General features: G+C 41.7%; 2 protein-coding genes and 1 pseudogene across 7 annotated transcripts in view; 1 reads left to right on the top strand and 2 right to left on the bottom strand.

Annotated features, from left to right (window-relative positions):
• Positions 1-3,202, top strand: part of Slc26a5 (solute carrier family 26 member 5) — a 45,471-nt gene extending 42,269 nt beyond the window's left edge. For 2 of the 6 annotated variants that reach the window (XM_031379900.1, XM_031379899.1), the window contains exons 17-18: positions 714-768; positions 2,883-3,202. In XM_031379900.1, coding sequence (XP_031235760.1) covers positions 714-768; positions 2,883-3,076 — 249 coding nt within the window. In that variant the 3' untranslated portion in view covers positions 3,077-3,202. Of the gene's footprint in view, positions 1-713; positions 769-2,882 lie in introns of those variants that run through there. The other 4 variants (XM_031379898.1, XM_031379897.1, XR_004121413.1 and 1 more) reach the window with 2 other exon arrangements.
• Positions 3,203-3,774: 572 nt separating this feature from the next.
• On the bottom strand, positions 3,775-10,120 carry LOC116097628 (annotated as a pseudogene).
• Positions 10,121-10,200: 80 nt separating this feature from the next.
• Psmc2 (proteasome 26S subunit, ATPase 2) overlaps positions 10,201-13,055 on the bottom strand; it is a 17,042-nt gene continuing 14,187 nt past the window's right edge. The window contains exons 10-12 of the mRNA XM_031380093.1: positions 10,712-10,914; positions 10,523-10,619; positions 10,201-10,441 (exon numbers count right to left, since the gene is read on the bottom strand). Coding sequence (XP_031235953.1) covers positions 10,284-10,441; positions 10,523-10,619; positions 10,712-10,914 — 458 coding nt within the window. The 3' untranslated portion in view covers positions 10,201-10,283. The remainder of the gene's footprint in view (positions 10,442-10,522; positions 10,620-10,711; positions 10,915-13,055) is intronic.

Below are 13,055 nucleotides of genomic sequence, written 5' to 3'. Positions count from 1 at the left end.
CACCTCAGGGGCAGGGACCACAGCATCCCTGCCAGTCACCTCAGGGGCAGGGACCACAGCATCCCTGCATCCCCATTGGCCACCTCAGGGGCAGGGACCACAGCATCCCTGCATTCCCATTGGCCACCTCAGGGGCAGGGACCACAGCATCCCTGCATCCCCATTGGCCACCTCAGGAACAGGGACCACAGCATCCCTGCCAGCCACCTCAGGGGCAGGGACCACAGCATCCCTGCCAGCCACCTCAGGAACAGGGACCACAGGCCCTTGTCAATTCTCACTTTGTGGTTGTCTTTGAAACTTTTGGTTACGAACATTTTAAAACACAGAGTGTAGTATAATTATCCCTGTGTAACAACCTTCTTTCAGCTTCAACAATTAACACTTTATGGCCAGCCTGACTTCCTGAATTCCCAATACTACATCTTCTTATTGTGAAGCACATCCTAGATGTCATATTATCTGAACATGTCCTAGTACCTACCTCTATAACATTTCTTTTAAAACCATTATCATAATATCTTTATTACACCAGAGTCAAATTTAATAATGTGTGGATGATACTCATTGAGTTCTCATTGTCAGTGTGGAACCAGATAAGTACAAACTCACTCTTAGCTTATTAGCTCAATGGTGCATAATTACTAAGGCTGAGAAGTATGAGTAATGCATTTGAGTGCCTCATATTAAATGTTGTCTCAATATTATTACAGATTGTGAAAGAATATGGAGATGTTGGAATTTATGTATATTTAGCAGGATGTAGCCGTGAGTATACCTTAGAATGGGAAAGGTTCTTTTCATTTTTATTTTAAATTTATTTATTTTATGTATAGTGGTGTTTTGCCTGCGGGTATGTACATGTACCATATGCATGTCTGGTGCCTTCAGAGATCAGAGGATGGCATCAGAATATCTGGAACTAGAATTATGAATTGTTGTGAACCACTGAGTTATACTGGGGTCCTCTGCAAAAGCAACAAGTGCTCCTAACTTATGAGCCATCTCTCTAGCTCCTAGATGGGATCAGTTTTAATAATCTAGCCTTTTCCCATATGGAAGTAACTGTACTTACAATTTTTCCTATGATTTAAACTTTTTATAAAATAAAAGAAATTATTCTTCTAAAAAACAAAAATCATTGTGCAGCCCCGTTTTGAAATCTGCTAGTTGCAGGCACTGAGATGGTCTTCTGAGTGAGAGCTGGAGGGCAGGAGCTTATCAGCAGTTATTTTAGTAGCTACTACACACGATGTACTTCTGTAAACCACTCTGTTTGTTAGAATTTCCATCCAATGTGAATAGCAGGAATAACTTTCTGGTTTTTTTTTTTAATTATATTTTGATTAAGACAGTGCTTAAAAGCAAAATCTACATAAAGACATTATTATTCATATGTTTAGTTGGTGAAAATAAAAATGCCCATAGCACATTTCAAAGGCACGTGGTGGAGAGTGGGTTCTCACAGATAAAGTAGTGACTGTGGAAAATGGAGCAGCTCCTGTGGAGGGCAAATCAACAATAGCTTTTAAAGTAAGAACGTTTTCATTCAGCAAATCCGCAGCCTACTGCAGACACACAAAGTCATCTGTGCATCACGTCATTGTTTATAAAGACAAAAGGCTAGGAAAGTCTTAAGTGTCAAAAGAAAAGGAACCCAATGGCGGTGGGCATGGTGGTGCACGCCTTTAATCCCAGCACTCAGCAGGCAGAGGCAGGTGGATCTGTGAGTTAGAGGCCAGCCTGGTCTACTACTGACCCCATCTAGCTCCAAACCAGCCAGGAGTATATAAAGAGCCCATCTCAAAAAGGGGGAGGAGGTGAACCCCAATGAATGAATGAAAGTATAACTGTATAATAGATTCATATCATGCAATGTAAACAAACAAACAAATAAACATGCAAAGAAAGAAAGAAGTCTAGGGATATAGCTCAGTTGGTAGAATGTTTGCCGAGCATGCATAAGGATCGGGATTCAAACACAGCTGAAATGAAAACTAAAGTAAACACAGTTCAGAATTATAGAGAAACAATGTGTATTATTATATTTTGGGCAAGAAAAGAAGGAAAAGAAGAAGTTGTTGTCTTTTTAAAGCAGGCTTGTACCTCAAACTTGTAATCCTGTTTGCTTCAGTCTTTCAAGAGAAAAGATTGTAGACATGTACCACTGTGCCTGGCCACATTAGATATTTGTGGTTTGCTTGCTTGTTTATTTATTTATTTATTTATTTATTTATTTATTTATTTATTTATTTTTAAAGAAAGTGTTTCTCTGTGTAGCCCTGGTTATCCTGGAACTCACTCTGTAGACCAGGCTGGCTTTGAACTCACAGAGCTCCACCTGTCTCTGCCTCCCTAGTGCTGGGATTAAAGGTGTCCCCATGTGTCACCACAGTGGCTTATGTTTACATTTTCATTGAGAAATCATGGAGAAATATACTAGAAAGAAATAAAAGTCATTTCCTGAGACTAGAACTGTGACAGGATTGAGACAGTCTAGAGTAAGACTTACATAACATTTAATATTTAAAACTTTGTTATGTTCGGGGAATGGTGGCCCACACCTTTGATCCCCGCACTTGGGAGGCAGAGGCAGGCAGCTTTGGTTCCATGTCTCTCTGCCTCTCTTTCTCTGAGTGTGTGTGTGTGTGTGTGTGTGTGTGTGTGTGTGTGTGTGTATAAAATGTGAGATACCAGGCATGTGGTATCTCAGCATGTGGAAAAGGTGGTGGCAGGTGCAGGAGTTCAAGGCCAGCCTAGGTTACATAAGAACCTGTCTCTAAATTAACAAGTTAATTTTTCAAGCAATGAGTGAATTGCCTTTTTTTCACTGTTTAAGACCAAAACTTGGAATGTGATTTGATTTTCTTTTCTTTGTATAGCACAAGTTGTGAATGACCTCACCCGCAACAATTTTTTTGAAAATCCTGCCTTAAAAGAGCTGCTGTTCCACAGTATCCACGATGCAGTCTTGGGCAGTCAAGTCCGAGAGGCAATGGCTGAGCAAGAAGCCACAGTTCCACCTCCCCAGGAGGACATGGAGCCCAATGCCACACCCGCCACTCCCGAAGCATAAGGACCTGCATGGGCTTGTGCACCTCTCCCGACATCTGAGCTTACACACTTTAAATACCAGGTCATAGGTTTTCTTTCCACCCCCTAAGGGAAATGCTAGCAGTTATAGCTCGACTAGGAGGGTGAATGAGGCATAGCAAGATGTCTCCCATTTGTGTTGTTTTAAATTGACTATTCCAAAGCTTAACTGGCCTCTTGCACTTATGCAGTGACATTGCCATCATACCTTAATGTTATCTGTTTTGTGGTTTGTTTGTTTGTTTGTTTTTCTCACTCCTGATTTATTATCTAAAACCTTTGGAAATTAATCACATAAAACTACAAAATTAGCAAATGTCTTGAAATCTGTATGTAAAATATAAATTACCTCCAAGTTCAAACCCTCATTTATTTTATTTTATTATTTATTTATTTATTTTGGTTTTTCGAGACGGGGTTTCTCTGTATAGCCCTGGCTGTCCTGGAACACATTCTGTAGACCAGGCTGGCCTCGAACTCAGAAACCTGCCTCTGCCTCCCAAGTGCTGGGATTAAAGACATGTGCCACCACTGCCCAGCAAACCCTCATTTATTAATGATGTACTACTCAACTCTAAAAAAAAAAAAGAGAAAAAGAAAGAAGGAAAGAAAGAAAAACTGCTCTAAAGCTAATCTTAGACCATTTTTTACAAAATGAAACTATACCCACCCACACCCTGATCATCCAAAACAGTTCATCCAATTGTCTTGGTTGAGTACATTCCCACGTTGAGATTTTCTACGTCACTCCCTCTGTTTCCGGTTACCGAGAAAGCCATGTTTTCCTTTATTCGTGGTTTTTGGTCCAGCCGATGTTGGCTTCCCTCCTGATGTCTTTGCTTCTGGAGACACTTCAGGTTCACTCTTTGTCTTCATTGTAAGCTGCTGCTACTGAAAGAGTTTTGAAGCGAGAGCTGGAACAGTGTCCTTATGATTACTTGCTCCAAGTCTGGTGGAGATGGCAGATGTGTTCCTTGCCGTCCGACTAACTATGGCAGATGCTGGTTTGGAGATCTTTGTTGGGAGGTCTGCAGCTTTTTCAGCGGATCGTTTTTTGCAGCGTTGTGACTGGAACTTCGCCTCTATTACTGGAAGCAACAGTCTTAGTTTTCCCAGGCTTTTCTGCTGCTTCTTCAGGTTGTCCGGAGGCTCCAGCTCGCTGTGGCTTCTCAGGCTGCTCTCCCACCTTCCGGCCTCCCACCTTCCCTGCCACAGCTGCCCCCACTTAGTGTTATCTTTGTAGGATGAGTGCTTTAATAACTTTAAGTAGTTAATTTAGAGCATGCTGTTGCCAGGTGGCTCGTGGCTCCTGAAGCTTGCACGTGTTTGAGAACAGACTGTAATCAATTTCCTAACAGAAGAGGAAATCTACAATGCGCAAGACATATTGGCTTTAAAATAATTTTTTATTATTACAGAATTGATGTAAATGCATTATGGATGTTGAAAGATAAATAAACAAAGGAGAATAAGAACACAAGACATATCCTCCCCACGCAGAGATGACTACCATGGGCCAGGTCTTCTCCTGTGTCCATAGATTTTCTAACAAAAATAAGCGCAAGTCTTCATAGTGTTTTATAGTCGATCTTTTTAGTTGACAACCTCCACTTTCTTATTCTAGAGTATTTCCTCATACAGTATTCAGATTTCCTATTGTCTTCAAATTTGCAGTTGGTTTGGCTAAACTTGTATTAATTCTATGACTTTACCTTGTAATTGGTCATGTGCCTTAAGTCTATTTCAATCTATACAGTTCTTTTTGTCTCTTAACAAATATGTAGATGACTAAGACAGTTGTATTGACAAATCCCAGCTTGTGACCGTGTTAGTTCCTTCTCCAGTGTCACTGGGCTTGCTTGGCTATTCTTCCATTCAGAAGTCATTATTCAAGACACATGGATATGAGTTAAGTATTTTATGCTAGTCTGGACTCTAGATAAGACAGATGCTTCATATTGTACCACTCAGAAAAACACAGACCATCTAGCTTGCCTACCTTTTAGAGTGTGCAGATAAAGCTACTGGATCAGCATGGCAGTCTAGTCCTTCAGCTGGTTTTTATAGTATATATTATTATCCATATGATGTTCCCGTGGCATTAAATGAATGTCATTTCTCATTGAGCCAGAAATTATAACACTGGGTGACAGTCCTTGCTGAAGTGAACTATTTTGTTAAAGTTTGTCCGTTTCTTTCTAGCTCTCTCGTTTCTCTTATATTTATTAGCAGGTCAGTCTATGTAAACTACAGCTTTCCTTCCTTAACTTCAACTATTGGGCAGCAAACATAGCGCATACTGGCAAGGCAGGTGGAGTGTTCCGTGTCCATTTAATTACCATCTTACACTTGGGGGATTTTTTTTGTAGTTTTGATGTGCTTTATAACATTGTGTCCTTTTTGATACTCAAAGTGTCACAACTGTGGCCACTGAGCTTCATTACCTGCTTTGCTTTGTTGTTGATGGTGGAGTAGCCTTAAAAATCAATCTTTAAGAAAGCTAGCCTCCTAGATATAGTTGGCCATCTTCCTGTGGTTCACCAAACAGGTTAGTTCACCAAACCTGTTAGTACAAAACTTCTCTCACATTCTTTATAGTTAATACGTTTAAAGGTTAAGGGGGGGGGGTCTTTAAGCCTTTTGGTGGGACAAGGTTTCTCTGTGTAGCCCTAGCTGGCCTGGAACTCACTCACTCTGTAAACTAGGCTGTCCTGGAACTCAGAGATCTGTCCACTGGTGCTTTTCAAGTGCTGAGGCTAAAGGCATGCACCACCACTGCCCAGCTCTTAAACTTCTAACATCAATTTATTTACGATAAACCAAAGCATAGGCCAACCTGTCTGAAGCTCTTTCTGCTTAGGAGTTGATGGGGTTTTGTTTGGTGTGTGTGCATGTGTGTGTGTGTGTGTGTGTGTAAGTTTTGTTTTTGAAGGGTCTCTAGAACTCACTGTGTAGCTGAAGATGATCTTAAACTCCTGGTTCTTCTGCCTAACTAGTGCTAGAGTTAGAGGCCTGGGCAGCCAGGCCCACCTAAGAGCTGAGGTTAAGAATTTGTCATTGTGACTTTGTTGCTGTTTGCTATGCCTTTTGTCACTTTATGTCAGTTTCCATGAAGATATTGCCAGTTCCCAGTAGAATTATATTAGTGTGCTATGTTCAGTTTCTTAATAACTTCACTAATGATTCAAAGTAGACTACTTCCTTCCTGCCCTGGCCTGCACGAAACAGATTCACATCCAGGCATTTCTTTGCAGGCATCACGCACAAGACCAGATACATCTGCATTCTGACAGGCCCTTGGTAAAAGGGCCTACATCATTTTGGGCATTTAAGTAGAATTTAAAGCTTTAAACAATATTATGAAAACACTGAACTGAATATTCCTTAGCAACAGTTTCAAGTCCTATTGGCCAATAAACATGTCATCAAAGGACATTTATTCTACATCTTACCTGCTTATATTTTGTTCAAATTCTTCCATTTTAAACTTTTTTTAAAAAGTAGAATCCTATCATGTACATAAAAAACACTTGTTTCACAGGGCTGAAAAATGTAGCTTTGTTTTATTATGTATCTGAAAATGTTAAATGTTTAATACTCCATCTATATGTAAATATATCCAAAACTCAGAATTATTTCACATGGAAATTTTCTTGACTATTTTTAAAATCTTAACTCTTCCCTTTCCTGCGAAAAGGCAGTGTATAAGCCTGCTTCTCTGTGGACCTTAAAAACCACTATTTCATATCTTACTATGCTTTTCCACCCTTACTCAAACCATATTATAAGTTTGGCAAGTTGGCTCAATGGGTAGGTCGAAGCCAAACCTGATGACTGAAGTCCAATCCCCAGGGCCAATATGGTGAAAGTACCAATTTCTCCTAGGGGTCCTCGAGCCTCCACATGTTAGCGAGCGTGTGCATGCACACACACACACACACACACACACACACACACAGTGAGAAGTCCATGGGCATTATCGATGACAGATATAGGACTTAAGACTTAAGCCAGCTTTGTTTCATGGCAGTATAGGAAAGTTGTTCTCAGGAAGGTCTTATAAAGAAATCCTTGCTCTCAAATCCTATATAGTGCACTTCACAAATCTGTATAATCCTATTAGCAGGTAATGGTGGGATCCCAATGGCCAACAGCCTCTGGAGTGGAATCCAGAAAATAATTAACAGTGTGGACCCTGTTCAAGGCCTGGGAGCTGCTCATTTTGTAGTTTGCGGTGTCTAAACTGTCTATTCCATACAATCTCATCCTGTGTAGTAGGAAAAGGAGGCACCTACCAGCAAGTGAGAATTTTGAGGAAATGAGCCCAGATTCTTGTGTGCACGAAGGGTAGCAACCAGAGAATCTTTCCTGGAATGATAGAAATTGTGCTTTCTGTTCAATGGTGGTGGTGGTAGGGTGCCCTTCTGTGGGGACCAAAGAAGGAAGGGTCTGTGCAGATGGGAAAGACTTTAACCATTGCCTATCCGTTACAGAGTAAATCAATTTAAGTTTTAAAATAAACTTTCTTGAGCCTGTATGCTTCTATGAGTGCAAAATGCTGCTTTTTTTTTTTAAGTGTTTCAGGAATACTTTTCTAGGATTCAGTATATTGAGATTCTTGACAATGTTCTGAGATAAAAGTTTGAGAACTGATAATCTATTATCTAATTCTCCAAATATATAGTCAACTATAAGAAACTCCTCAAACCCAGCAGCAAACCTCTCAGACCAGGGCTGTATACAGACTCAGACAGAGCAAGGATAAGCACTTTAATGACACTCTTCTGCAGCCACCGACCTGAATTTTCTCTTCTGTGGATGTAACTTCATAATGGCTTGTTCTATTTCATACCTCAAGCAAGACTAGAGCAGGGTTAGAAAAGTACTTTTTCTAATAAAAAAAAAATCACTGTATTTTACAAATGAAAGGCTCTTTCTACTTGAAAACTCTAAGCTTCATTTTTCAATGTAACACAGCAACTTTGGTCTCCTTTTTCTTCTGATTTAAAAATGTACACAGTTCCTTGGTATTTAGCAATTTATTTGTGAATATTATATTCCAATAAAAATACTGTTTATTGTGCTTTTGTGTCAATATTGAGGAGAGTAAGATTTCAGGGCTGTGGAGACAGTTCATCTCATAAAGAATTTGCTGTGTAAACATGATGAACCCAATCTAGCCCATAAAAATCCATGTTTTTAAAAGCTGGGTATGGAAGTAGTAGGCAGATTTGGGGAATCCATGGGAGAGAACTATATCTTATTGAAGTCAAAACAGAGTACACAGCTCAAGGTTCACCGCAGCCCCCCACCCACGCTCCCCCACAAATGGTTTGGTGGTAGTTATACAAGAAATAATTTTAAGGAGACTTGTTAAGTACTCGGAAACACCTTTGTTTTAAAAACAATTCAAGTGTGTAGGGGTAAGTGCTGATACTAAAGTCTGGTTCCCTAATTTGTTCTTGATTTGAGCAATAAAGAAGGTAGGAGCCAATTGCTGGGCAACGGGTAAGGGTGAGACTTCTGGGTCCCAGGAGGAAGAGAGGAGGAGACACAGAGAAAGAAAGGGGCCCTTTCGACTGAGCTTTGAAAGAAGCATGCAACAATCATGTAAGGTCTTTGGATAACTAGAACCGGTGGCCTCCCCTACCATTGGATGGCTGATATAGGCTAGCTGATAACATTAGGGCACGTTCCGCACCCAGCAACTGTGTTATCTGGCAAGTTCTAAGATAATAAAGCTGTCAGTGTTCTTTTTCTGTGGAGCACAGGTGGGCAGAGAAAGAGCAAAGCTGGAGTGGCAGCTGGCAGCTTGGCAAAGCTAGCCGGGAGGAACAAAAGCAAAGCTGAGAGGGAGCAGGGAGTGCAGACAGCAGCTTTCCAGGGGCTGAGGGTTGGGGGCTGGTTGCTATCGTGGGAGGGGCTCAGGGCACCAGCAAGCCGCAGTTATCCCAGGAAAGGTGGTAGCTGGCCACTGGCAGAGCTAGCCTGGAGGAACAAAGAAGGAAGCCAGATCGATTGCCCAAAGCAACGCAGCCATTCTCAGAGCTAAGCCAGGAGGACAAAGGTGTTTTGTGTAGTGCCCGGCAAAGATAAAAGTGAGTTTTTTCGTTTTTTTTTTAAGAAATTTTTTTTTATGTATGTGAGTACACTGTCACTGTCTTCAGACACACCAGAAGAGGACTTCGGATCCCATTACAGATGGTTGTGAGCCACCATGTGGGTGCTGGGAATTTAACTCAGGACCTCTGGAAGAGCAGTCAGTGCTCTTAACTGCTGAACTATCTCTCCAGTGAAGTTTTTAAAACTACACTCAACACTAGTAGGCACATGCCTTTAATCCTAGCACATGGGAGGCAGAAACAAAGGCAGATAGATCTGAGTTCAAGACCAGCCTGATCTACATAGTGAGTTCCAAGTGAGCCAGGGCTCCTAGAGAGACCCTGCCTCAAAATAAATAAATTTAACTAACTAATTAATTAAGAGTAACTCACTACAGGTGAGTTTAATCAGAGTTTTACCACTAAGAAAGTAATTTTTCTCTAAATTTACCGAGTTCTGAATTTTTTAAATCCTCACACTTAACCTTCTTTACCTGCTGACATTCCACTGTTCACTAAAATCACCAAGTCTAGACTGAGTTGGAACTGGTCAACTGGGAACTGACAAAGTATTAAATGATTCTTTAACTTTAAAAACCATGCGGCCCATGTGGTATGTTGTTCAGTGGTAGGGTATTTGCTTAGCATTTAAAAACTCAGTGTGCAATACCACAAACAAAACAAAACCCAGTTTGGCCAAAACCTTACTTCAAAAACCCCTTACTATGGGCAAACCCCATTGTGATGCATGTGCCACATGCCTGTATGAAGTGTTTTGATGGTAGCAGAGGTCAGGAGAACAGGTAATGGAGCCTAACACGTGGACTTTCTGCACCTCGTGAGGATCTACAATGAAATGACCGGTGTGCAGTACCAGCCAGCACAGCAGGGCGATGGTTACTGGTGGGCTCAGAGTACTTATGCATCAACCCTCTGGATGTCAGGGCCCTGGAATGTTGGCTGACTAACATTGTGCCACAGGGAACAGTGACCTGGAAGCACTGACACAGTTTTTAAATCTTTTATTTTTGCGAGGTGGCAACAAATTAGGAAAGCACAGGAAGTTCTTTCACTCAAAGCTGCTAGGGCTCAATTATATGTCATGTAGCGGGGAGTAGCGCTGAATTTGGCGTAAGACTTGATGACCTTATTTACAGCTTCTAAGAAGTCCTTCTCTGTGGCAATTTTTCTTCGTGCTCGGATTGCAAACATACCAGCTTCTGTGCAGACACTTCTAATCTCCGCCCCTGTCCGACAGAGAGAACAAGACTGTCAGTCACAGAGGCCAGATGACTGACGGGAAACCAACAGGACTGCCTGCCACTCACCAGTACTGTTGGGACACAGGCGGGCTAACAGCTCAAATCGAATGTCTCTTTCCACACTCATAGAGCGAGCATGAATCTTAAAGATGTGCGTTCGACCCTAGAAATTAAGGAATTCACATATATTAAAATGAAAATTAAAAAGACAAAAGTTCAAGAATTTTTTTTCTAAAATAAAGTTCTTTTTCTAACCTCTAAGTCAGGTAAGCTGAACTCAATCTTTCTGTCCAATCTCCCTGGCCTCATGAGCGCTGGATCCAGAGTATCGGGTCTGTTAGTGGCCATGAGCACTTTGATGTTGCCTCGAGGATCAAAACCATCCAGCTGATTGATTAGTTCCAGCATGGTTCTCTGCACTTCATTGTCACCCCCAGCGCCATCGTCAAAGCGAGCCCCTGAGAAGACAACAGAGAAGCAGCTCATGTCCACTGAGAGCATTTCTACACAGGACCTTGGCTCACAGCCTTCACTTACAGCAAAGTGCACATCCTACTTAGAAGTTATAAAACTAATTAGAAAGCAAAATATTTCAAAGCAAAACAAAATGAAATGAAAAGCACACAAACAATACAGTTTGTTTTGTGCTGGCCAAGTCCCCCTGGGCCGAGGCCTGCCCTGGAGTGGGCTGATGTAAACAGTGACACTCCACGGAGAATAGTGAAGTCTCTTTCCCAGCAGGCACCAACTGCAAACCTCACCCCGAAGAAGGGATGAGACTGTGTCCACTTCCCCTTCTCAGGGCTGGAATTTGCCTGGTTTGAAGCTCAACAAAGTTTTGCTTTAGAAAGGATGAACCATAAGCCGGGCAGTGGTGGTGCATGCCTTTAATCCCAGCACTTGGGAGGCAGAGGCAGGTAGAACTCTTAAGTTTGAAGTCAGCCTGGAGTACAGAGTGAGTTCCAGGACAGCCAAAGTTACATAAGAAAACCCTATCTTGAAAAAACAAAAAGAAAAAAGAAGAAAAAGAGAATTTGCTCTAAGTTTTCTTAATTTTTTTTTAAAAAGTATCATTAAAGTTACCCCTTAAGAAAATTTGTTTTGCTGGGCAGTGATGGCACACGCTTTTAATCCCAGCACTTGGGAGGCAGAGGCAGGCGGATTTCTGAGCTCGAAGCCAGCCTGGTCTACAGAGTGAGCTCCAGGACAGCCAAGGCTATACAGAGAAACCCTGTCTTGAAAAACCAAAAAAAAAAAAAAAAAAAAAAAAAAAAAAAAAAAAAAAAAAAAAAAAAAGTGTTTTGCAAATTAATCAAGAACACTTCTGCTGGGAGAATTTTAAATGGAAGCTATTACCTAGGTTTGAGTCTCCAATAGTTGAATAATTTGAATCAGGTAATAATAATCTGGGGAAAGTTAGAAAACAGCTATCCAAAGGATATTAGGAGAATAGAGACGGCTCAGCAGTTAAGAGCGCTTGCTGTTCTTGCAAAGGACCCCAATTGCATTCCTAGACTTTACAGAGGGCTCATACTGTCTGCAACTCCAGTTCCAGGGCATCAGACAAACCCACCTGGGTTGGAGAGATGGCTCCAGGGTTAAGAGCATATACTGCTCTTGCAGAAGGCACCCCTGCCTTCCAGTCAGTTTCCTATAATCTATGTGCCAGCCACAGGTGCCTGTAACTCCAGTTCTAGAGGAATATAATGCTCTCTTCTGGCCTCTGAAGACACTGCACTCACACATGCACATACTTGCCTATACACATAATTTAAAATAAAAATAAAGACTATCAGACATTCTAAACAGCTAAAAAAAAGGCGATGCCCAGGGCAGCAACAGCGTTAGCAGGAGACAAGGAGAAAACCCCTTCCTTGGCACTGGGTGTTCAGACAAGGCAACTGACGAAGCTCAACACTATGTGAAAAAGACTTATACTACATTGGTGGCATGGCAGCCCAAGCAAGAGCCCCTATGAACCACATCTTGGGAAATCATCTTCAGCAAGTGTCACAAGCACTGACTACTTGCTGAAACCTAGTCAAAAGAATACTGCTAAGCTTGTGGAAACTAAACTTTGAATCAGATCTGTGTAGCATTCAGCAAGCTGAAAACCTGGTCTACAGGGGAATGGAGAATGTTGCAGCACCTGGGGCACTGGGAATGAGGAGGGGGCTAGCATCTGCACTGAGGAACCCTAAGGAAGGCAGTTGGCATTGGGCATCTGAGACTACATATGTTTAAGCACTGCACACAGAGGGGAACATCATCTGTAACCTAACATCTGGAAGGAGGAGGCTAGAACAGTCACCACGGAGGAGCTCCCAAGACTAAGGCAACAGGCACACCTCGACTCTGAATCCAGTTCTCCTGGCCTATATCTCCATCTACGTCAGATTCAGATCTTTAACATTCCTCCCCACCCTAAGAGTATTGAAAGAGACCCTAGACTTGAATTGCGAGCTTGACTGTCTTCTTATTCCCTACCTCCCATATCTTCTCGACATTCATTCTTCCTTAAGCAATCCCAATGTCATCAATTAAGTCAGCCAGCTTGCCTGTTCTTGCTCTTATCATCCCTTGCCCCAGTCATTCTTTT

The sequence above is a fragment of the Mastomys coucha genome, unplaced genomic scaffold (assembly GCF_008632895.1).
Source record: "Mastomys coucha isolate ucsf_1 unplaced genomic scaffold, UCSF_Mcou_1 pScaffold19, whole genome shotgun sequence".
NCBI classification, from domain to species: Eukaryota; Metazoa; Chordata; class Mammalia; order Rodentia; family Muridae; genus Mastomys; species Mastomys coucha.
This window is presented reverse-complemented; position numbering and strand designations above follow the sequence as displayed.